Here is a 26853-nt window from a genome sequence, read left to right as displayed (position 1 = left end):
CTCATGCTGATTCTGCACGGAAAACAAACAGACCCTACTATAGCCTATGGGGTCCATGCACTTTCACTGCACACCGCTTGCCAATGCGTTCGGTAGTCTGTTCGGGATGCCTGCCCGAAATTACCAAATGCAGATGTATACCAGGTCTAACCTCACTGGCTGCAGGAAGAAGAGACAAAAACTGGCCATACACATTACACCGGGGGTCAGTAACCTCCGACACTCCAGCTGCTGTGAAACTACAACTCCCAACATGCTCCATTCACTTCCATGAAAGTTCCAAAAACAGTGAGCAAGTATGAATTCTGAGAGTTATAGTTCTACAACAGCTGAAGGTTGCCTACCCCGGAAAATGGGCTTTTAATATGAACAATTCCACCATCAACTAAATTGCCTGAAGGCTGGCCATCCTCTAAAGCACCGCAACCCTTTCTAACAACTTGTGAAGGTTACAGTACAAAGAATTTCAGCAACCACAACGTCTGTCAGGTTTCCATGCCAGATGTTGTTCGCAAAAACATTGTTGTTGTGCAGTACTAAGCAATGGGTGACACTTAAGAAAATGGGGGTTTGGGGGATCCTTATTAATTTATTGTTGCTTCTCCATTCATTGTTATTCTCCATATACTGAATTGACTGATACTATGGAACAATGTATCAAAGTAGATACAATGTATCAGCCGCTTGGAGCAGCTAATGTCTGACATGACATGAGATTCCGGGTAGGGGTCCTGAGACCTGTATATGTAAACCCCCACCAAACAATTCCCACACCTATTTTTGGATGACAGAATTGGAGCTGTAATAGCTGTACATGGTGTCTCAGCATCTGGTGTAACAAAGAGTCTTCCCATGACAGCCAGCAGAGCTCGGAAATGGTGAGAAACTACAGGAGAAGAGAACAATAAGGAAATCATGTCCCAGACATTAGAACCTTCCTCCAATTACATTCATAACCACTGGCCAGACAAAAGACTATGACCATGCTGGAGTCAGGCACCAGCCATCTCCTGCCACGTGCTGTATGCCAGCCTGCCACACACAGTGCCATCCCTGAGTGCCAGCACCCCTGCTGCCCAGCCCTCACCGGCAGCCTGAACTCGCAGTTCTCCTGGGCCAGCAGCAGCAGATACTTCTTCTGAGCAGCGCCGCTCCTACAGGACAGCGCCATCTTTCAGCGTGACGTCACGAGAGGGCAGGAAGTGCTGAGGACCGGCAGAGGGCGGAGCTACTGAGGAGCTGCGGCTGTCATTGTGTAGAGGAGGAGATGTCTGCGGAGGGCGAGGAGCCGGGCTCAGGCAGCTATGACAGCAAGTGTGTCTTCTGTAGGATCTCCAACAACCAGGAGAGCGACTCCGAGCTGCTGCACTCTGACGTAAGTGGGCCGGGGGGTGACGTCACGGGGCTGCTGAGAGCTGTATCCCACTACCCTTATTACTGACTGTCTTGCTCTGGTGTATACACTATATGGTCACAGAGCAGGAATAATACACAGCGGCTGCGCTAGGACTTCTCTTGGCATAGCAATACCATGTTCCCATAACAAAGCCCCCGATCTGTCAGTGTCCCCTTAAGTTCACACACAATAGTTCTGCTCTGCAGTCTGCATTAAGTGCACACCCAACCTGTCTCCTATGCAAGTACCGGTAAATGCAATTTACACATACACCATTCACATGGAGTGGAAAGATCCATATAGATATATGAATCCCATTACCACAGAATAAGGGTGATGGGATTTATTTCTGTGGGTCTGCATGGAAAAAATATGGGGACATTGACCCATGTTTACAAATGCAGAAGTGCCTCAAAAGTGGCCTCCTCTTGGGGCCCCATCGGACATCTCTGCCGCAGGTAGGCATCTGGGTAGGTTGGGGTGATCACACCCAGTCTGTAAGACTTTCATGCAAGAAAAGTGTTTTCAGAGTTATATCATAAATCTGTGCCAGTCACTGCCACAGATCTGCCACCAGGCTGGAGCCTTTAGTAATTCTAGCAAGTTGTGCACCTGGTGCGGAATAAATGAAGACTGGCGCAAGGAGCACGGTGGCTCAGAGATTAGTAATGTTACACGTAACACTGCAGGCCTAGGTTTGAATTCAGCCAAGGACAGTATCTACAAGAAGTTTGTAAGTTCTCCCCGTGTTGGTGTAGATTTCCTTCCACACTCCAAAAACATACTGATATGGACATAGTTGACGACATCTGTATTCACGGTGTATTATGATGGCTCTATATAAGTAACAGAATAAATAAATCCCCCCTACATTGAGCCTGTGGATGAGGGCACAATGCTGTCAAAAGAACGGTTTTTTGTTTACTATAGATTGTGAGCCCCATATAGGGATCACATTGTACATGTTTTTCCCTATCAGTATGTCTTTGTATAATGGGAGGAAATCCACGCAAACACACGGAGAAAATACAAACTCCTTGCAGATGTTGTTCCTGGTGGGATTTGAACCCAGGACTCCAGCGCTAACCACTGAGCTACCGTGTTGTTTTTATTATTTTTTAACATATCTCACACAATATAACCCTATTCAAACACATATGTGGAGGAATAGGACCAAAGATAAAGATTCACATGGGCACAGAGGGGGCAGATTATGGCGCGGAATCCACGTCATAATCCGCCCCCTCACAATGGTGGTCTATGGAGACCGATAACATTCATTTTTCCGCTAGCGTTTTTTTGCCGCTAGCAGAGAAAAGAAGCGACATGACCTTTCTTGAGGCAGATTCCACCTCAGGAAGTCAATAGAAGTGAATAGGAGGCGGAACCGCTTCTGGCAAAAACCGCGACCAAAAACCGCAACGTGTTTTTTTTTTTTGGTCCATTCACTGTCCAGGAGGGAAAAAAACCGCTTGGTGTTTTCTGAAGCGGTTCTTACCAAAAAAAACGCTCCAAAAAACACCTCAAGGTCCAAAAACCGCTTCGGAATTAGGAAGCGTTTTTTTTTTCCGGACCAAATTACACCGCACGGTATTCACGTGTGAACTAAGCCTAACAACTATGACTTCCACTGACTGTCGATTCGCTTTTCTTCTAATTTTTATTTCAAATCAACATCCCATAATATTGTGGGTTTTTTTGTTACTTCCTTCACAAATGATCTTGTACTACATGTACTAAATTGTACTTTCACATCAAGCCCATTTCTATTTCAGTTTCCAATTAGGCACTCAGAACCCTTGTAGAGAGGTTGGTGTACTACACACCTTATTGGAGATGCATTTTTAATATCTCTTTCCACTCCATTTATTATTCTTACAAGAAATTGTATGATATAAGAAAAAAGATCTGTTTTTTTGTATCAGTAGCTGCGCATTGATTTTATGTTCAAATGGTAAATCACTGCCCAATTACCAGTTGGCTGAGGTGATTATACAGTGGGGGGGGTGTTTTATTTTTTTGGGGGGGGGTTAAGCTCCTGAAGGGTTTAAAAATTTAAACTGAAACACCACTTTAATGGATTGAGGGGGAGTAAGTTGCATCCAAACTCCTCTGCCCTGAAAACAAAAGGATCAGACATGTTGGAATCCAGCAGCTTGATCCTTCTTTACTTGTACATCTCCCGTCAAGGCAACCAATAGGAGGTCCCAATACACATTATATAGACAGTCAGTGCCCCCAAAATCATAGGATTTGTATAATATTATGTTAATGTACATTATGACCTCAGTTGATTTATGTATCTCTGATACAGAATAAAATTGTTTGTGTTCACAGGAGGAGCTGGCCTGCTTTAGAGACATAAGACCTGGAGCACCCCACCACTATCTGGTTGTACCCAAGAAGCATGTAGGAAACTGTAAAACCTTAACAAGTGATCATGTGCAGTTAGGTGAGATGATGGGTTGGATGGAAATGTCTGACTTGTAATGCCTTTGCCATTTTATCAGAAGTTGGAGAAAAATTCCAGTCCATATCCATGTTCATTGTAAAGGAGCAATATTTAGTCTCAATAATAATCCAGAAATTGACACTTCTATGTATTTGGATGTCATAATTTCCCTTCCCCATTTCTTCTAGTAATTCATACAGATCATATTCCTTCTCAGGGGGACATCATCTTGGCAATGAAATGGATAGTGAAGCCAACTAAAGGCGGTTATCGCAGTGTATTTTCTTTAAAGGGATTCTACCATCTCTCCCAAGCATATTTACCCACTACCACCATCTTACCAAGCATATTACAGTGGTAAATGATATACCTTTGTTATATATGTCCTTTCTGTATATTTGGAGAAAAAACAACTTTAAAGTGTTATGCAAATGAGGTAGTTGGTGCACTGCGGAGTGAATCTTCAGTCCAGGAAGCACTGCTCTTGTTACTGAGATAGGATGGGTGAAGGATCAACTCCCACTACACAAAGTAGCATAGATAGGAGATGGTAGGGATCTGAGTGGCAAGAGCAGTGCTCCAGGAGACTGAAGGTCCACCCCCAGTGCACCAACTGACTCATTTATAGAAGGCTTCAAAGTTGTTTTACTCTAAAACTACAAATATGACATACATAACAAAGGTATGTTGATTATCATTGTAAAAATCGTGTGAAATCGGCTTTTTCGTTCTGTGCCCCCAGTGAAGAGCTATCGGTGCCGGTACCATAGCCCTTCACTGTCAGAAGGGCATTTCTGACAGTCAGTCGGGAACACCCTTCCTCACAGTAGCATCTATAGCGCTGTACTGTAAGAGTGGTGAGGAACGCCCCCCTCCCCTCCTGATAGTACTCGTCCATAGACAGTACAGTACTCGTACATAGACGGTACAGCACAGCACAATAGACGCTACTGTGATGAAGGGCGTTCCTGACTAACTGTCAGAAACGCCCTTCTGACAGTGTAGAGCTAAAGTACCACCACCGATAGCTCTTCACTGGGGCACAGAACGTGAAAGCCGATGCATCTATGTAGACATACCCTTACTGTATCCCATATGCCTCTGATTTTATAGAGTGTTTTGTCAGATTACAAACCAATCCAACAATAAAATTTGTCTTGTACATCCCATCTGTACTTTTCATGAACCCATATAGGATTATATTAGGAAATATCCATAGTTTTTGCAGCTCAGTCTCACAGTCCCTCACACAGATCCCGTAAACATCACAGTCCTGTGTATGAAGCCATAGAAATGAATGGGCCCGTGTGCTATCTTTTAAAACAACATCTGGCACTCAGACCAAAACATACGAACATTTGCATTAGGACTAAAAGCATTTTATTGCCATTCTGAGCATTGCTTCACACTGTATCTGCATCATATTTATGTTGAACACTGCCTCTATGTAGTTGATTTAGCCTCAATGTTCATGGCTCTGTGTGTGTATGGAGCCATGGGGGCTGTTCACATGGTGGAAAATGAAGAGGAATTCCCTTTCATTTTCTGGCCGCCGTTTTTCCAAGCACTGGCTTACCCAAGGAAGAATGGGCAGAATTCTGATATACATTTGCTGATGAGGTCAATGGACCTAATTAGAGGGGTGTCTTGAGCCACAGAGTTGCGGAAAGATCAAGCAGGACGCTCTTTTTTTTTTTTTTTTTTTCAGCAGAATCTGCTCCCAACTCAGCGTCATATTCCTACATGTAAATGGCCCCCTTAGTACCTGATGTGTTATATATAACTGGCTCGCTTTTTCTTGTTTATGTAGTTCAAAATATGGTGGAAGTAGGAAAGAACGTGCTGCAGAAAAACAATGTGACACATTTGGAAGATACAAGGTAACTTCTTATAAGGTTTAATTCTTTGTATAGAAGTAACAGTGAACCTTCTTTGAGCCAACCACCCAAATTTTCACAGACAAATAGTCTTTTATAGACTGAAATAAAGCTGTATACAGGGTATACAGAATGCAGGTTAAAGTGTCTCTTGGAGTTAGCAAAGCAAACCCCCAAATAATGGTGAAAGGAAGAATCATGCATCACATCAGTATATCACACAGTACCAAGCTTAGACTGGACCTAATAAAATAGTCATGGTAGAGTACACAAGTCACAACAACACACACCCATAACCATTCTTACCCCCCTGGTAGCACCATCATTCTTGGTCTGCAGCATGGCTTTCTTCTCATTCCCTAGCTGCCAGCATTACTTGCCCTCTCATTCCTGGTCCCCAGCACGATATCTCTGTAAATCTTGATCCACAACTTGGTTCCCCTCTCATTCCTAGTCCCTAGTACAATATCCCTTTAAATATTGGTCTTAATCATGGTTCCCCTTGTGGACCCAGCATGCCTACCCCTTTCATTCCTGGTTTCTTTTCTCATCCCTTTACCCCAACATGACTCCCCTTTCCATTTCCCCCCACATTGCTAATTTTGTTCATACTTGCTGACATCTCATAGGCTAAAATCTGACCTTTAAAGACCACCTGGGAAAGCTGCAAGATTGCCCATTTTGTTGTGGAATGTACATGAAACCCATTTCTTTTAGTGATTCTGTTCCCAAGATTATCCTAGAAAAATTGGGATTGTTGCATGCATACTGGGCACCTTAGTGCCTATGCCTTAGTTTTCTGGCGTAGAGGGAATGATGAATTTGCCTCCATGGCTATAAGTAAAAACTCTAAGCCCCAGGAGTAAGTTATCAATATGGAGAGTGTATCAGATGTCTCACCACAGGACCTGCCTCCCTAGCACTTCACCAACAACCAGTACCCCCAAGTGAACCGCCCTGATGACATGCATGGTGCTGTACTGTCCTTAGCAGAGCCATGTTCCAGCTATGCTGTCATGATGAAGACTACAATGGTGTGGACCTCTACCTTTCTGGGCGTGCAAAAGTAAAATAAAAACCTGTGCAACTCATTTACACCTACACTTTATTTAATGTGATGCTGCCAGTCAGACTTTCATGGGAGAACGGTACCAATGTGACAGTCCATATGTAGCTGAGAAATGATTAGAAAGACCCTATGCCATTATCTAACAAGTCTAATTTCACAGTCAATCTATGCCATCAGTAAAACCTCCTCTTAATGTAAACTTGTAGTCTTCACTGTGTGGCTCTCCAGCATTCAGGATGTGCTGTGAGTAGTAGTTTTTTGTACTCCAGGTTATAGATCACTGATCTAGCAGTATGTGACACGTCCACCCTTCCAGTACTATTGATGCAGGGAGTGTATAGAGGGCCGTCTCCTACACAAGACCTCAAACATGCTTTATACATTAACTGTTTTCATTTCCATCAACCTGTTCCTGCATCGTGTTGTTAAATGGGGTTTCCTGGGACTGTGAATGGACTTGAGCTTTTATACCAGTTGCAGTCCCTACGATATGTACAACATTGTACTTTAGTGAACTCGTGCAGCTCTCACCAGGATGCTGCGGCTTCTTCAACCAGCCCATGTGTGGGAATTTCTTGTTTCAGACCCAATGATCATTCTCATTTGGGTTTATTGAAACAGTTTGCACCATATACTGTAACACTAATTTTTTTTTTCAGAATGCAAACCATTCAATCTCTGCAATCCAAGCTCTATAAAATGAATGTTCATTTACTGCTTAGACACAGGCTATCCTTCAGAACAAGAGCAGCTTTGTTCAACAACTGAAAGCCGTTTTCTGGGGTTTTGATATTAATGATGTCTCCTTGGGATATGTTATCTATATCAAATTGGTGGGATTTAACACCTAACCCCATCTAGTCAGCTGAGTGTAGAGACTGTGGCTATCAAGCTCTGTTTTCTCTTCTTTGATATTATGTTCATTGACTTTTAGCTGCAATGCCAAGGATCACTGCTATACAGTGCAGGATGCTACGATTGATATGCATTGGACAGGGCACAGCACTTGTACAAACATCTAAGTGGCAGGGATACTGGGTATCAGAACTCCTCTATTGTGGTATATAGATGACCTATTCTGGCTAGACCTAACTCCATGTGATCTAATAAAGCATGTGGAAAGGGTTATATAAACCAGACAATTGCCTTATTCTGGCAATTTTAGGCTCTTTTATATCAGTATAGCTCTACTGTTTCTTCTGAAAAAATACAGATAAACATTTCTGTTAATAGCCCCTGTGATTTCACTTTTGATTTTCTTTTATGGAATCCATTCTATCAGCAAACCTTGTTCTAGTAGAGAAAACTATTTCCCTACATTCTGTTATTTTTACTATTGAAGTCAGTGGAGAAAGTGTCTATTATTATCATTTATACCTCCTTGTATCTCTTAAAGCAACATGACCCTTTCTCTTCTTAGCAATCCATCAGCTTGGTTTCACCAGTACCCTCCTGATATCTGAGTCCCAATGGCTTTTTTTGGTACTCTCCAGTATTCTACATATCCATCTGAGCTCTTATAAGCACATCAGTAGTATTATTGGACAATAAATTGGTATTCTCGAAGTACATTACATTGTTCAACCAGTATCATTATTTCTCATTATCACAGTGTTACTGTAATGAAAGTCATGTTTAGCAAATACAATTTTCTTCTTGGTCAGCACATAAGCTGGTGCACATTAGTTGTATGCCCACCAAACATAATGACTTCAGTTTTGTCCGTCTCTCCCCATTCTGAATATATGCACACTCAGCTGAGCTGCATGTATATGGGACTGTTGAACGAGAGAGCCCTTCAGCCCACACCTAAGGTGTTTAGCTAGCTATAAACATGTCTTTTTTGTATTGTTGTTCTACAGAAGGGTTAATTGGCACTGTTCAGAAGTCATCTTAAGCTGTTCCTTTCTAAGTGCTGTACCTTAGTGTTTTCTGTTCTGAAATGCATATTGATTTTTTTCTTCTTCTCTTACCGGCAGATTTGGTTTCCACTGGCCTCCATTCTGCTCAATATCCCATCTACATCTTCATGTTTTAGCTCCGGCCAGTCAGCTGGGATTTCTCTCTCGAATGATTTACAGACTGAATTCTTATTGGTTTATCACGGTAAATGCAGTACATTACAGAACTGTGCATTATACTGATGAGTTCCTGTATGTGGTTTATTATATGTGTATGCAAGTGTATATACAGTAAATCCCTGAATAGTTGAACTGAAGCCCATTAACTTCCATGGAGTTGCAGGCGCCACCAAAGATTACAGTCTCAGCAGTGAATGAAGCACTGGTCACACAAGTGCACTGGTGCTCCACTCACATGAAGCGTTTAAGGGGAACTTCCAGTTCTCCTGATCACTGGGTGATCCAGTGCTCGGGCCCCCAGTGATCAGACACCATTCCCCGTCCTGTGTTCCTTAAAGTGACCATGTAGTCATGAGTTTGTCAGTATGTATTGATGATGATTACCTGCTATTATGTAGCCAGATTTCGGCAACCCTAAATGCGACCAGCGAGAAACACATTGATGCAAACTGAATAACTGGGGGAAGAACGATCTCTACTGAGTAATGGGGCGTTGCTTTAATTGCCCTGGTATGTCTGTTTAAGATTTGTATTCCCATTGATATAACAAATTCGGAATGTCTTCTCTTGTATCTTTGCACTGAACCATTCATCTGTTATTCCTACTAGAGACTGGATGTTACCATTTCCATTGTCAATAGGGTGTGTCCCTAGACAGCCTGTAACTGACAGCACTGATTGAACAGAAATTGTGCAGAAACAGCCCCATCCCCACCCAGTTGTCAATTTATTCATAATAACAAAGGAACAACATAACGCATAGATGCATATTTATCATATAAATAGAAAATTATGGCTTTTTGTAAGCCGACTTTTATGTTGTTCATCAAATATGATATATTTATGAATGAAGTGCAGCACAATGCAGCAAAAAGAAGAGAAATGTAAACACTGGCTAGGCACTTATAAGATTTGTGCACCAAATAGGTGTAAATATTTGACATTTTCAAAACACAATTCCTATGCAGATTTTCTAGTGCAAACAAGACCAAGTATAAAATGGTTTAACCTTGAAAGATTCATGTACTATATAAAAAATAAATGTACTATGCTAGGAATGATTATGAAATAATTATATTCTAAATTTTGAAATTGGTACTACGGTTATATTATAGACACATCTATATATGTATAGAAAAATATTATATCTATATATCTCTCTATGTACTTAAAGGGGCTCTATCATTGGCAAAAGTCATTTAATACTAAGCACATCCTTGCATAGCCTTTAGAAAGGCTATTCCACACCTACCTTTAGTATGTAAATTGCCTCAGTAGTGTTTGAATAAGTCCATTTTTATTCACATGCTAATTAGGCTCCAGCATGCACAGGAAGTTGTCAGCCAGCTCTCCTCTCTATGCTGTAAATAAAAACAGACTTATTCAAAATCTACTGAGGCAATTTACATACAAGAGGTAGGTGTGGAATAGCTTTTCTAAAGGCTATGCAAGGATGTGATGTGATTAGTTAAAAATGACTTTTTCCAATGATAGAGCCCCTTTAAATATACTGTATATTACTTATGCTAGATACTATACCATTGGTACAGTATGCAGTATAATGCCCACATGACTTGCCCAAAACACAGTGTAATGTCGGCTTTCAACTTCAAAAAATTAAAATGTACCCTTGAGCCCCTATGCAGTACACTACCTTCCCTCACCCTACTCTTCCATATCTGAAGTAAATTTTAAAATTTTCCCGCTTAGTATTGTATATGTGTGGTAAGACCTGCCAATTCAGAAAATGAGACTGATTTTTGGCACCTCAGAAAGTGAGACAAAATTTTGCTTCATCAGAAAATTCCCCAAATTTCTAAAAGTCTACAACAAAATCATAAATATGGGAAATACAAGTATTTTGTAAACCAGGCCTGTAAGAGCACGTGTGCACTCTGCACTTTTGGATGTGTGCAGTGTTGAAGAATAGGTCCCTGCATTGAAATTTCCATACTGGTGTGTCACTCAGGGGTTCATTTGTTGTTTTGCACGGTGGGCGGGCATTCAGGGTGCTTCGTCTTCTTCATCCACGCCTCCTCTTCTTCCGATGTCCTCGGGTCCCGTCCTCCTCCGGCACTTGCGAACTGACATTGCTTAAAAAAATGGTCTGGGCGCATGCACAGTGTCCGTAGTAGAAGCAGCATGCTACTGTGCATACGCCCAGGCCAATTTATCCCATTTTAACCCATTTTTACCCAGATTTAATGCATTATTACCCAAACTTAATAAAAGGGCAACTAAACCAAATGTTAGGCTGCATTCACACTGAGTAACGCTGGCGTTTTTTGTGCTTATTTTTGCACATAGCGCCGCGTATACGCCGCGTTTGTGCCGCGCTATTTTGCGGTGGCGTTGCCTGGCGTTAACGCAGCGCTATGTGCAAAAATAAGCACAAAAAACGCCAGCGTTACTCAGTGTGAATGCAGCCTTAGACAGTTTATAGTAAGCATTTAGAGTTTTGGTTTTACCTAGTTGATGAATGGTTAAAATATAATGTGTATACAGTAGAATGACAATAGCAAATACCCTGTAAAATGTCATTATTTTATCTCTTCAGGCTGATCAGCTTCTTGAGCGGCTTCAAGCAAACCTACCTGCAAGTTGAAATTCAAGCATCTAGTTAGTCTCCATATTCATTCCGGGTGACTGGGCCAGATGGTACCAGCCCAAGAAAAGATAGAGTGGTTGTATGCTATATTACTAATGAATGCTGCATATTTATTGTTTGATTGAAATTTGGGTTGTGAAGTGATAGAAAGTAATGTTAGCATCTTATAATACATGTCTAAGTTATTAGGAAGTAATTGAAGAAATCTAAATTACCAGACTGCAAGTTGTTCCATGGAGCATGCGAGGTTCTGGGCAGTATACTCTTAGTCAAGGCTGTGGAGTCAGTAGGCCAAACAATAAATTGTGTTCCCCTCAGCTTCAACTCGGACTCCTGCTTCAATGCTGACTCTGCCATAAATTGACTTGGAAGTCCTTGTGAGACAGAAATTGCAGAGCTACACAAAAAAAAAACAACTAATAATATATATGTGCAACAAACTATGCATCTAATTAATTACACAAGATCAATAATTGCACAACATAATTAAAAATAGTTAAACATTTTATTTTGAAGTTGGAGTCGCTAACTTTTTCCCAACTCCACCCAAAACTGACCATGACTGATTCCACCCCCTTGGTTGTAGTAATATACTGTAATAGCTTATTCACTTTCAGGTCCTATAAAATGATAGTTAAAGGTACTATAGGGAAAACATCCAAGATGCTGCAGCTAAAATTATCATGCTGTGAATTACCACAACATTTTTCCCCCGAAATGTTGGGATTAAATTAAATTTCATTCACTTTTCTGGTACGGTAAAGTTCAACATGTTTTTCTGCTGCGTTTCTGTAAAGTGGGGCCTTAGCCTGAAAGGGAACAAAAGGACAGTTAGCATATTAGGACAGGTAACATGATAGTTAACTCCAGCAGTTTTCTACATGGAAGGAGCTCCCTTGCTGTCGTCCAAATTGGTTTTGAATTCAATAAATTTCCAATATATATACAATAATACTGTGGTGTGTTTTTTCCTTCTCATTTAATAGGAACTTGAGTAAAGTGTTGGTATGTGAACATGTGGCGCTAGTACATTCAACACATTAAAGTTACAAAAGCCCTCTCCAAAATGGTAACTATTTATTTAACCCATTTACCCCCTTCCCGGGGTCATCTGATATCACAGTGAATTACTGTTGGTTCTAAGGATAGTGGAAATCAAGGAAGCCACACATCACTGATGTAAGTGATTTCATAAAAAGATGAAAACAAACAAGCAGGTAAAATACAATAAAGAAGAATATAAGTACACTTACAAGCCTGAGGTGTACCCAGTGTCAGCTAGCTGACACCCCAAAGCATACAGGCAAATCACAAACAATGGGAACCAAGCAGTTGTCTGGAATGAATGGGGCGGCTGGTATAGCATGAACCAAAGTTTTATATAGTTTCACTCCGCCCCCATTCTTAATGTATAGAACTTTCCAGAAACCTGATGGTCCTTTGTTTGGAATTTGACCTTGCACCTTTTGTATCTTGTTTTGTATTTTAGCAAGCTTGTAAAACAACTAAGATAGTTAACAGAGGGTTAATTGAAGTGAGAGAAGCATTAAGATATTATTTTTAATCCTTTATAATACACCAGGGACACACTGGTTAAAGTGGTCAGCTGTATGTTCCCCTGCACACTGGTTAAATTGTGAGAATATGCAGCTCCACTTAAACCAGTGATATTGTAAAAGACAAGATCTTGGTCTAATTTTTAAGGCTTTAGCCTCCATAGCTCTGGAGCTTGAGCTGTTTAAAGTGACTGCTCCCTCTGTAGTCTCCTTGGATGTATACTGCTCTGGGTAAATTGTAATGCACAGCCAAACCCCAGAGTTTATCCAGAACTGTATGTAGAGGAGGAAGGGGGGGGGGGTGGTTAAGTGACTGTTATGTAAACTGTTCAAACCTCAAGCAAATGTTCAAAACTGTTTGGGGGTTAAAGGAGGTCTCTTGCAGACTGCTCAGAGAGTAAGTGTCTGCTCTCTGAAATGTAGCTAACAACTGATTTTGCTAACGAAATTGCTTTCAATGGATATTCCTTTCACAAGGATCCTATCTATACTTATGTAAATTCAAGAGTTCTCCTAAATACATTGCTTTGGCAATGCTGCTTTGTTTGCCAGCTATGTGAAATTATTCAATCCATTGTTTACATATTTCTTCAATGGAGCACAACCTATATGATAAGCAGGACAGATGACAGGACTTACTGCTGTCTTGGGGAGCCAAGTGCTCTTATTGTTTTCTACAGCTCTGTGGTCAGGACAATCAGTTCAGCTAATTGCAGTTTGCTGGTAAAGGCTCTAGGAGCCCTTTCTGTTATCTCTATGTAAACTAAAAAGATAACGCTGAGTCTGTTTTCTGTAGAAGCATGGTAAGGCTAGGTTCACACCTGTCTTCTGGTTTCTGTTCTTCAGGTCTGCTTGGGACATTAAAAATGGAAACCCAATCCATTTTAAAAGCGGTTACCTGCAGACCCCATAGATTGTAATGGGGTCCGCCCGCTAACCCATAGTACTCATAATAAATAATCTCTCATGGTAAAGGCAAAGTCTATATTGTGATACTTCATAGTGTCCTGTCCATCAAACAATCAAAGCCACCTCCCACAACTTGCTGAAGAAAACAGGAAGTGAGTAGAGACAGCAGGCAAAGCTGCTGAGACAGGTAGATGGGAAAATCCCTTAAGCTACATTTTTATGGCATCAACTGGGGAAATGTGGTATTGTGTGACATGCAAATAATATATAGATAACTCAACTTAGCTTATAGATTATAGCTGTTGTTTTTGTACCCTGTCAATCTCTAACACAAACAACTTTTTCTTAAGTATAATTTCATACTTGCAGGCTGTCTTGAAATCTGTGTTGTATGCTTGCTTAAAGGGGTTGTCCAAGCAAAAATGGACAACCCCTGTAAGGTTTAAATAACCTCGGGGGCAGTGGGAAAAAAAATTATGCATACTCGCCTGTCCCCATTGCTCCGATGTCCTCCCACACGTCTCGGATCATCTGCTCCAGCTGTGTCTTCCAGCGTGACCACTGAGGCCAATCAGTGAAGGGCTTGAATTTCACTACCTGTGACGTCAAGTGACATGTGACCACTGAGGCCAATTAGCGGGTTCAGCCCAACGCTGGAATAGACCCGGGGAGCAAATGAATTGGGAGGCGTGGGACGACAACAGAGCAACTGGAACAGTTGAGTGTGTATTTTTTTTTTTTTTCACTGCTCCCAGCAGATTTATACTTTAAAAGTTTAGCCTGGAAAACCCCTTTAATGTTCCCTTTAACATTGACTGATACCTCAGTGGGACCTGAATAACTCCATCATAGGAGTGTTCACTATTCATTGTATAATTGTGCTTGTAATACCAATTGTTGTAACCTTCCATACTGTCTTTTTTGAATCGACTTTCTTAAATATAATTTCATCAACTATTACTCTTATTTTATTCCAGTAGTGTGATAACAACATGGTCGTCTCTTCCTTGCCAAAGCATCTCTCCTTCAAAATCCAGCAGCCCATGTTTTCTAGCCCTCAACAAAATCCCTACTAGTTTATTAGAAATAGTCACGTAAGCATCAAATAGCTTCCCAAAGGTGACCTTAATAAGGCCATCTTCACCGGTTATTCCAATATTTCTTATGACCAAGCACAGTTGCTCTGCTTCTTTGCCAAGATGCCTGTGAGCATCTTTGCCTCTCTTTTCTGTGAGCGTGCCAGCTTTGGGTTTGCCGTACTCTGGATCCTGCGTGTCTGGTTGGGCAGTGCCAGGCTGTATAACATTGCTGAAAGGGTTCTGTTTCTGGTAATCCATATGCTCCTTTGCCCAGGTTTGCCATGACTTCTTGAGATCAGCCACAGAGTTGTTCAGTTGATTCTCATCTGCCTTGCTTTTCTGTCCAAATTCACCCATCCTTTTTCAGTCAGAGTTATTCATTTAGAGGGTAACCTATAGCAAATAGATGTTAGAAATTAAAAGTACATTGAAGAACAACTAGTTACATAAGTGGGCACATCACCCTCGAAAATATCCATTATTTTGAAAGATTAGGCTTTGGCCATTTGATCCATGTTAAAGAGAAGAACATGTCCAGTCAAAGGTAAAGCTCCTATGCCTTTCACTGATGAAATCTTCTGCAGCTTGTGATAAAATACACCAAAACTATCACATTCACCACTTTTTTGGTGTATTTTAGGTTTAAAAAAAACCTGCCATCAGATGCTACTTTAACGTATATAGGATAATACTGAAAAGTCTACATACAGCAGGGCGGATTAATCATTGAAAATGTTTGCACCATATTATTAATGGTTCTAGACCTTTTTTACGGTAGGTGTTAGTTCTAATTTTTATTTGCCTTTTTTTTATGACACTTAGAGATTTTTTTCCCGTGTGTTTCTTGTTTGGGTACACTATTTTTGTGTGGAAATTTTCCTGTAGGAGTCTCTATCAAACTTAAAGGATTATTCCCAACTGAGCGAATCATGGCGTAGGCGTAAGTATCTGGCTACAAATCCTAACTTCCAGGCTGGGACTTATGGAATTAGGCGATTGCCGCTGCTCTACCCTGTTTCTATAACTTCTATAGTGGTGGTGTCTACAAAAACAGCATAGCAGCACTAAGCAATACTGTTTACTTAGGTCCACAGTTATATAAAAAAAAGGTGTGAAATTTTTATTTTCTTTACAAGCCAAAAAATTGTATTTTACAAGAGCCTTTCAACGTTTACAGTTCATGCTCTGCAAACAGTCTATAAATTATGTTGTAGAATTTTTCTGACAGATATATAATAAATAAGTTAAAGGGGTTTCCCATGATGCTTGTTCACTAACCTGCAGGCTGTTGTGCTCTCTTCACTTCCTGCTTTTCTCGGCACATAGGTGGGCGGGGTTTCACTTGCACAGGATTGGTTGTAAATGAATTACCACAGTGTGAAGCTGATGTAGCAGAGCTGGATTTGAGTCAGCTTGCATTACATACAGAGGTAACTCCCTATCTCAGCCTTTATCAGCCAAATTCAATTAAACCGACTGATAAGAGCTCAGAAATCCCGGAGCTCTCTGAGAAGCTCCGCTACTTAAAAGACACAAACAGCTCAGAGCTGCTCCCAGCCCCTCCCTCCCCCCCTAGCAGCAGGCAACTACATCACTTGACATTTGAGCAGATAATCCCAAGGGCCATAGAAACGGAGTGTAACAATGAAGTGAATAAATTAAGATAGCGGCCAAACAAAGCAGTTTTGATAAAGCAATGCATGTAGGAAAAGTCTTAAATCCACATAAACTAGCAGTATAGATAGGATCCTTGTGATGGGACAACCCCTTTAATATTAAGTGCTGTGCCAATAGATATGTAAAGAAAACGGGATAATACAACACAAGTCACAGACTCCTAGATCAATCTCAAAAAGGGTATAACCGCATATAAGTAAATGCACCCACAACTGCAGATAACCACATAGCCATTCACCATGTATACTGCTCCGCATCCCCGCCCCAGGAACACAAATGATTAAATAGAGGTCTGTATGAGGATGCAACAGTTGATACAGTGATCTGTTTCCCAAACTGTAGGTCCCAACTAGGGGCACATCTTCCACGAGGCAATGAATAAACTGGGGGGCGGAATTACTTTTTCTAATCAGCCACTAACTATTGTTAATAATTTTTACTCCCCTGTCCACGCTCTTGTGCATGCCAGCCTCTGTTGGTGCCTCTAGGCGGTGCTGCACTTACGTCACAATGCTGAAGAATGCTACAGCGCACCCTAGAGCCAGCATGGAAAGGAGTGTGGATGAGTAAAAATGATCCCCCGCTACCTATTGCAATAATACAATAAGTAGCAGCCAATTTAAAAATAAATACATAAATACATTTTTCTCCATCTTCACAGTACATTGTCAAGTATATTAAATTGTACCATTAAGAAGTTCTATTTGCCCAGCACAAATGAAGTCCTCATATAATTCTGTGTAAGGGAAAAATAATAAAAAGTTAATACTTTTGGAAAGTGGGGAGGAAAAAAAACGATAATCAAAAAATAGCTGCAGCGGGAAGGGGTTAAACCAGGTATTTAGCAGACATAGCTCATTCTTGGCTGTGAGAAATATATGGGCTTTCAGAACTTTTCTTTATACAAACATTGAACTTTATTTACATTAAAAACAAAATCAAAATACTGCAAAAAGAGCTCAGTAAAAAAACTAAAGTGTCAGAATATTAAATGACCACAAGAGGGCGATGAAACAAGGGCGTCTTTCAAGCACACATATTATACCTCATTCACACAAAAGAAAGCAATCTCAAGGAGTTGGCCACAATTTTTTTTCATTTCTGGCCTCTTTTTCTATCAAGTATGCGACTTTTGTGGTATAATTGATGATAAATGTAGTGCAGGTGGTTGCCCTAGCCACATACTTTTGGAAAAGTATTAAAGCTGGTGCAAAAATGCTTCTAGTGACTATTTTACAGCAAAAATTAGGCTAACGGCATTAATTTACCCCCCTCCCCCCAGTCAGACTGTATGAATGACAGCAGCATCTCCTGCAGTGACCGCGGTTCAGCTGAATAACAGGTTCCTAAATTCTGTGAGTGTCAGGACGACTGCAGATCTACTGTTCTATACTCACACAACATTTAAGCACTGGATAGCAGACTCGCCATCATTCTGGAACTAAAGGGTAACTAAACTTTTAGACAACTTTTGATTTTCTGGCAGTATTTTGGTCATTAATAAATGTTGTAATATGCTTTATTAACAAATCGGCTCAATTTTTTTTTTCAAAAAATTATTTGTGTTGGTCGCAAAGTTGCATGAAGCTGGATGTGGCTATCGATGACCCATTAAGACATTTGTAATCTTCAGGTTGTCTACTTTCAAAAAATCTATAGGGTTTAGGAGTTCATTTACTTTTCATGGTGTGTAATCCCTACATTTTATAGGATGATACTAGCGATTTTCTGAAGACACGTGCATGCGGGTGCAGGCTATAGTGATATGTATGAACTCTGCACATGTTGAACTCTTATTTTTAGGAGGTTTGGTGCATATAATTTATTGTTTGGTTTCCATTTTTAACAACTAATATACATTTATTTGTATTTTTTCATAAAACATTCACTTTAAATCAAAATTGCATGAAGGTGCCTGTTTGTATAACCAAGTGGCATTCTGACAATGCTGCAGGTGTCTACTTTAAGAAAATATATAGGTATGGGGGGGGGGGTTGGATGCTTTTTTAATGTTGCAATTTAGGTTTGCTTTTTCCATCTCAAAACTGTGAAAATTGCTCTGGCTACTGGAGGTGCAAAATTTCCCTTGGCAGCGAAAAGGTTAAGCATTTGTCTATTTCAGCAGATTTTCTTTTGCAGCGGTGGCTTTCAGACAAACCCAAAGAGGAATTTCCTCAATGTAAATTTACCACTGAAGTTTTCATGTGGGAACTCAGCCTGAGAGAAAAGAAGTTATTCAGGGTTCATAATGGCAATTGAAATGGCAAATAAAACATCAATCAAGGAGTAAGCAAAAACATAAAGCATACAACCTGTAACTGTCTATAAAGGTAAATATGGGTCTGTTCATGGGAAAACCCCTTTATATATGCAAAGTGCATTGTAGTAAAGCTATACTGTGGCACTTTGTATTATGTGTCAGGGCTGCTAACAGATCTACTGTATTAACTGAACATTGCACAATCTGTACAAATCACAATGCACAAGAAAAACAGTCCTCAACAGTTACGCCATAAATTCAGACCTACAGCTATCCATCTAATGTAAATGTACTTGCCATTCCTACTTGTAACATCATCTTAATCTGAACACTCCGCAATGACTGCAGGATCATCCACAGTTACTCCAATGTCACTGACTAACCAGTCACATGCCCTCAGCATAGCCATTCAGCGTCTTGTGTTCCATCCCCCAGATTATATTACTATATATAGAGATTCAGTTGGTTTGGGAGAGGCTGCACAAAGAAGTGTTTATCTACACCAGGGAGTGTCAGACAATGTATTGTAACAGTAAGAGGAAACTATGCAATGTGTTTAGGATATAAAGGATACAATGTCATGGACATTAGAGGGAGCAGATTAGGTTTCCGAGAAGTACATTAGGTTGAATTAAAATGGAGCTGCTTTGTAGATGACATTAGACAATGGCATAATTACAACTCCCTTCATTAATTCAGCAAAGGAGCGCCTTAGGTTAAGTTCATATGGGGGTTTTGGGTGCGGAACATGAGGAGGAGGCTGCCTCAGGTTCCGGACCAAAAACCGGGTAGCCGCGACTGAAAGCCGGTGCACTGCACCGGCATCCAGTCGTGCACTCCGCTCCGGATTAGGCCCAATGAATGGGTCTAGTCAGGAGGAGGGAGTGTCTTCAAGCAGAATCGCGAGGTGACTCCGCCTGAAAGAATGAGCACCTTGCTTTGTTATTCGGGAGCCGGAGCAAACAGGCTCCTGGAAGAAAGAACTGACTGGCTCCCGTTGATTTCAATGGTAGCCGTCTTTTTGGTCAGGATTTTGAGGTGGATACGGCCTCAAAATCCTATCCAAAAAACTCCATGTGAACTTACCCTTAAAGGGAATCTATCATAATAATCCCACCCCCAGCAGACAGGGCTGTTTTAACACATTGGTGGGCCCTGTGCAAAGATTTCATAAGTCTTCAATTGCCTCCACAAAGTATAATGCCACTTAGTGGCTCTCACACAGGTTGCTCCTCACAGATTCATGTCCCCCCTCAGATATATGTCCCCTCACCCCACTGGTTTCCCCCACCGTGCCACCCTCCCTCCAAGTTTCCTTCACCATGTCATGCTCCACTCAGGTTGCCCCACAGTATCATGTCCCCCCACACTGACATGCCCCTTTCAGGTTGCACCCACAGTTTTGTGTCCCCCCCCCCCCCCAACCACCCGGGTTGCCCTCATAGTGTCATGCCCCCTACTTCATTTAATTGGTGGCCTGAGGACGCCGATTAGTTGGGTTAGCAAGGACCTAGTGCCCTGGACAGCAAATCTAGGACTGTCCCGCTGTCCAAAGGGGGCCCCCGCTACCATAGGGCCCAGTGCAAGTACACCGTTGGCCGTATGATTAAAGTGGCCCTGCCAGCAGATCACAGTGTGCGGAGATGTTTCTCCACATTGCTAACTTACCTTTAACATCCCAGTGCTGCCTCCTTTTTGCTGCAATGATTAAAAAAAAAAAAAAAAAAAACTACGTAAATGAGAAAATAAGTGCAATATATATATATCTCTATTACTCTACCTACCTATCTATCTATAAATATAGTACTATGCAAAAGTGTTAGGCAGGTGTAGGGAAAAAATGCTTAATAGCTTATGTCTGTCAGTTAATAAAATTCAAAAAATCTAAATCAAATCAATATATGGTGCGGCCACTCTTTGGAGCAGTCCTGGGAGTGATGATATGATAGAGCTCTGAACATTATCAAGTCTATCTGGGATTACATAAAGAGACAGAAGGATTTGTTCAAGCCTACATCCTCAGAAGATATGTGGTTAGTTCTCCAAGGTGTTTCACAAACTGTGTGCAAGCATACCTGGAAGAATTGATGGAAGGCATAGGGCGGTCACCCCAAATATCGATGTGCTTTAGATCTCTCTTTCTGTTCGGTCACTTTGCATTTTGTTAACTGACTAAAATAAACGATTAACATTTCTATATTTGTAAGCATTCTTTCTTTGCCTAAATATTCTGCACAGCACTGTATAAGTGTCTAAATCATTTTTAGCCCATACAAAGAAATGTAACATTTGCTATGTTCCCATACAAGTTTTGTGAGTTCTTTAATGTAAAGTTATTGTGACAGATTCTGAACTGATGTTACGAAGGTTATCTGGTTGTTTGAGGCCGCTTCTGGGTGTACAGTATGTGACAAGAAGGATAAACAGCCCTGTGTGGAAGGTGATTTTTTGGGGAGAGGGAAATTTTGGTTCCTTTTAAAGGGGTTGTCCCATCACATGGATCCTAGCTATACTGCTTGTTAATGCGGATGTAAGACTTTTCCTAAATACATTGTTTCAGCAAAGCTGCTTTGTTTGTCCACTATCTTACTTTTTTTTTTTTTTTTTTTTTTATACACATCCCTCGACTTATCTGGTCATAAGTCAAGTGATGTATCTGCCTGCTCTGAGGGGGTAGGGAGGAGGGGCTAAGTGCACGGGAGCGAGCCTGGAGGGGGTAGTTTACACTTGGGGGGGGGGGGGGGAAGGGGCCACCTATACAGACCCGGCATCCGCTGTAACAGAGAGGCGGATGCTGGGGAGTGTAGACGCCGGCACAGGTGAAGCCAGCAGCGGCAGGAGTGATGCTGATATTCCGGAGGGGAGGGAGGGGCGGAGGAGCAGAATAGCAGCATCGGTCCTGCCGCTGCTGGCTTCACCTATGCCGGCGTCTACACTCCCCGGCATCCGCCCCTCTATTATAGCGGATGCCGGGTCTGTATTACATTGTGAAGGCTGTACGTCCGATGCCTAGTGCATCGGCAGCGCACACGCAGGGCCAGTGGCATAGAAGCGACGACTTCTCGCCGCTAGCTTTGCATATGTAACCCTGCCCACCAATGACACAACAAAGCCGGAAGACAGAAGAATTTACTGCAGCGAAGAGTGGTGAGTATGCGACGTGGGAATACCCCTTTAAAGACCTTCCATCTGGAGTTCTGCAAATACCTCTTCCATGTCCATTGCAGCATCTCCAACATAGTATGCCGGGCAGAACTAGGCAGGCTCCTCCTATGGCTCACCATGCAAAAGAGGGCACTACCATTCCAGGCGCAGAGTCAAGGCAGCGGCCCCGACTCTTACTACCACCAATTCTAGCTAAGCCACAGAGCCTTGAGCAAACCCGACACACCCACTAACTGAGTCAGCCACCTCCCAAGTCAAAACCCCCTACATACCCTGCACAAGGCTCAAATAAAGGGTGTCATAGAAGGAGGCAAAGAGCGGTACATGCCGCAGAAACGCAATAAATAACTCCAAGATACTCACAGTGTACCAGTTACTATAAACGGACTACACCATGGCCACCTATCTGGAGAAAATATCCCATCCCAAACACAAACCCTGAGTCAGTACAGACTGAGCGCCCACAATCTGGAGATGGAGACAGGGTGGCTCAGGGAGACGTACAATCCATGGGAGAACAGACTGTGCCAGCACTGTGACCAGGGGGCCCTAGAAGACTAGGGCCCTTCCTGCTACACTGCACCAAATACTCAGCTGTGAGGGCCGTCTACTTCCAAAAACTCTCTGCCCACATCCCAGATTTCACCTCTTTAGATGAGAAAAGGAAACTCAATATCCTACTGGGAGGAGTCCACTGTGGAGATCGCCACTCAATATGTGTCCACCTGCCAGCAACTGAGGGGAAGGTGAGACCCCATGGACTGCCACGATATGTACACCTTCCCCATACCCACCACTCTACTTGATTTGGTAATGCCAATTCGGACATGCCAATAAAGCTTCTTTGATTTGATTTCTCTTTAGGTTAGGTCATCAATTAGGATAGGTTATCAGTTGAAGATCAGTGGGGATTCAACACTGGAGTCCCTCGCTGCTAGAGATGGGCGAACCTCTCAAGATTTGTTTTGGGTCAAACAAGTTCGATGTGAACCACACTTGGCTCAAAACAGTTTAGAATAGTCTTAGGGCTCATAGAAACCCCTCTCTAAGGCAACGGTCAGCAACCCCAGCAGATGAGGCTTATTTACCTGGTACAGCAGCCCTAGTCCTCACCCAACAGTTTTGATTGAACCAAAACACAGCCGAAATGAAATTGCTATCTCTATAGATATAAAAATGAATTTCTGTCTGTCTGTTCTCTAATGCAAACCAAACGACTGGACCGATCTTAACCAAATTTGGTACAGAGATACTTCAGGTATCCGGGAAGGTTTAAGACGAGACTCCAACTCGCTCGGACATACCGTTGCTGAGATACAGCATTCCAAACACAATGCCCCCCTTAGCCAATACAAACCTGCAAGTCTTTCACTCATATTCCAACTGCAATACACACGGTCACTCCACATACACAACCCAACACTGATATCCAAACTGAGATACACGCATCAAAGGATTAGATACACAGATCAGCACACAGTATCACACACCAGAGGATTAGATACATGCGTCTGCACACGGTTCCACATGCCGAAGGATTAGATACCCGCGTCTGCACACAGTTCCACACTCCATAGGATTAGATACGCGCGTCTGCACAGTTGTACACGCCATAGGATTAGATACACGCGTCTACACACAGTTCCACACCCCGTAGGATTAGATACGCGCCTCTTCACACAATACCACACGGGAGGATTAGATACGCGTCTCAGCACACAGTACCACATGCCGTAGGATTGGATACGCGTGTCTGCACACAGTTCCACACGCCATAGGATTAGATACGCGCCTCTTCACACAATACCACACAGGGGAGGATTAGATACGCGTGTCTGCACACAGTACCACAAGACCAAAGGTTAGATATGCGCATCTGCACACAGTTCCACATGCTGAAGGATTAGATACGCGTGTCTGCACAAAGTACCACCGCCAGAGGATTAGATACGCGCATCTACACACAGTACCACACAGAGGAGGATTAGATACGCACATCTGCACACCGTTCAACACGCTGGAGGATTAGATATGCATGTCTTCACATAGTACCACCACCAGAGGATTAGATACACGCATCTGCACACAGTACCACATGCCAGAGGATTGGATATGCACGTCTGCACACAGTACCATATGCCGGGGGATTGGATACATGCGTCTGCACACAATACCACATGCCAGAGGATTGGATACACACATCTGCACACAGTACCACACACCAGAGGATCAGATAAGCACGTCCGCACACAGTACCACATGCCGTAGGATTAGATACGCGGGTCTGCTTAAAGTTCCACACGCCAGAGGATTAGATACGTGCGTCTGCACACAGTAACACACACCATAGGACGCCTCATCACACAATACCACACAGGGGAGCATTAGATACGTGCGTCTGAACACAGTAACACATGCCAGAGGATTAGATACGTGCATCTGCACACAGTTCTACATGCCAGAGAATTAGATACATGCATCTTCACACAATACCACACACCGGAGGATTAGATACACACCAATGCACACAATACCACACAGGGGAGGATTAGATATGTGCCTCTGCAAACAGTACCACATGCCAGAGTATTAGATACGCGCCTCTCCACACAATACCACATGCCGGAGGATTAGATATGCGCCATTGCACACAATACCACATAGGTGAGGATTAGATACCCGTGTCTGCACACATTACCACATGGGGCAGGATTAGATACATGCCTCTGCACACAATACCACATACCAGAGAATTACATACGCATCTCAGCAGACAGTACCACATGGGGGAGGATTAGATATGTGCATCTGCACACAGTACCACATCAACAAGGATTAGATACTTGAGTCTAAACACAGTACTACACGGGGAAGGATTAGATACAGCTTTACTCCAGGTATCAATAACAACTGATCACAGGTTTTTCACTGATATCCAAAATGAGATACACAATCACATAACGCTTATGGACATACACACAAACCACATACAGAATACACCAGTGCAAAATTGGACAATTCTTATGGGGCCACGCCACAAACAAAGTGTAATATACCCGTGTGAAGCCGGGTCCTCCTGCTAGTTATACTATAAATAAGTGGAGCCCTAGGTGAGGTGATCAAACACCACAAAAAAAAACCCCACCGTCTTCTGTGTTATGGTTTGTGGTATATGACTTTAGTTTAGGGGTTGTCAGCCTTACAATTATTGACCAGCACTCCAAGGACCTCATCTTTGATTAATTAAAATTGGCACACCGAGCAGGGGGTAGGCAACCTTTTTTTGTTCAAAGGCAAACAGCCAAATATATGTTAAAGTTAGGGAGCCTTCACACGGAGTATATAATCTCCGCTCATTCTGAACGTAAAAGTCGTTCAGAATGAGCACGTAAAAACCAGCTCCCATTGACTTGAATGGGTGCCAGTATACAAGCGCTACCCATTGAAATCAATGGGAGGCTTTTTTTCCCTATTGCTTTCAATGTGATACGCGTGTATGCCGGCACCCATTCAAGTCAATCGGAGCTGGTTTTTACGCGCTCATTCTGACCGACACTTGCGTTCAGAATGAGCGGAGCGTATACTCCGTGTGAAGGCTCCCTAAATGTGAAAGTCTCCTCAGACCCCATAGTATAAGGGAAACCCAGATGAAAAAACCCCCACCCCATTCACACTCACCTTAGGTTATTAGTCTGGACCTCCTCACGGCATCTGGTGCTCTCGTGACACCAACCAGTGGTCACATGAGCAAGCCAAGGAGTCATCTGGAATGCTCAGGTCAAACCCAGCTTGGTACAAATCTATTCACCAATCTGTCTTGTTTATTGACTAGTAGAATATACTCTCTATATCTAGCACCTGACTCAGCAATACTGGACTGTTGAACTGTGGAGTACATATCTTTTTAGCTTGATATCTGCAAACATTCCTAGAAATTTACTTAGACAATGTTTATGCAGAATTTTGTGTTTGCTATGAAGAAAAAAAAAAATTAAAAAAAATAAAAGCCAGTACCAAAACTACAAAGAATGAGGCAAATCCGTAACCAAGCCTGCAAAAGAGACCTGAAGCTCAGATTTCTGCAATGGGCCTCCACAGCAAATAGATATGTCATCTTACCAATATGTATTCCTGTATGAAAATACCCTTTGTACAGCTTCAAATAAAATTTCTACTAGTAATGTTTATTGTTGCTTGTTTATGTATAAATAAAATCTGCTTGTATCACTCATATCCTTGTTCTAATAAAAGTCTACATTATACTGTAGATTTATTGGATTATGCAGATCAAGTCAGCCTAGGACATACTAGCTTTAAGCAGGATCATACAAATGAAGCGTTAGGGCAATGGGACAGACTGCGTCTTTATTGATAACGTGCACGCTTAGCCAAAACCAAGCATGCATGTGTATTGGGGAGCCAAAAAAGAATAGCTGTGGGCTAACACTTCCTGAAATTATAGGGTTATTTAGGCATTGTTCACATTTGCACTATAGCCAATTTATCCAGTTTCCTACCATTTTTGACAGCAATGGCATATTCAATGAAGCCTAATGATGGTTACCTTTGGTGGCTTATTGCCTAGTGCAGCAACAGATTAGGCATTATAAAGACTCATGTAACAAACAGTTGGTAATTGAAGGAAACCCAGCATATTGACAAGATAATCTAAGGGTTCCACCAAATTCAACAAGCTTTTCTTTAAGTGTGTATGGGGACCTTTA

General features: G+C 42.0%; 2 protein-coding genes across 2 annotated transcripts in view; one reads left to right on the top strand and one right to left on the bottom strand.

Annotated features, from left to right (window-relative positions):
- The window catches only part of TRMT11 (tRNA methyltransferase 11), a 45832-nt gene extending 44590 nt beyond the window's left edge, over positions 1-1242 (bottom strand). The window contains exon 1 of the mRNA XM_075267983.1: positions 1088-1242. Within this exon, the coding sequence (XP_075124084.1) occupies positions 1088-1171 (84 nt within the window). The 5' untranslated portion in view covers positions 1172-1242. The remainder of the gene's footprint in view (positions 1-1087) is intronic.
- On the top strand, positions 1190-12036 carry HINT3 (histidine triad nucleotide binding protein 3). The gene is made up of 5 exons (XM_075267992.1): positions 1190-1375; positions 3734-3848; positions 5659-5728; positions 8774-8900; positions 11433-12036. Exons 1-5 carry the CDS (start codon positions 1268-1270, stop codon positions 11478-11480), a joined length of 468 nt encoding a protein of 155 aa, XP_075124093.1. The 5' UTR covers positions 1190-1267; the 3' UTR covers positions 11481-12036.
- Positions 12037-26853: the final 14817 nt, after the last annotated feature.

The sequence above is a fragment of the Leptodactylus fuscus genome, chromosome 3 (assembly GCF_031893055.1).
Source record: "Leptodactylus fuscus isolate aLepFus1 chromosome 3, aLepFus1.hap2, whole genome shotgun sequence".
In the NCBI taxonomy this organism is placed as follows: domain Eukaryota; kingdom Metazoa; phylum Chordata; class Amphibia; order Anura; family Leptodactylidae; genus Leptodactylus; species Leptodactylus fuscus.
Note: the sequence above shows the minus strand (reverse complement) of the source record. Positions and strands in the feature narration are given on the sequence as shown.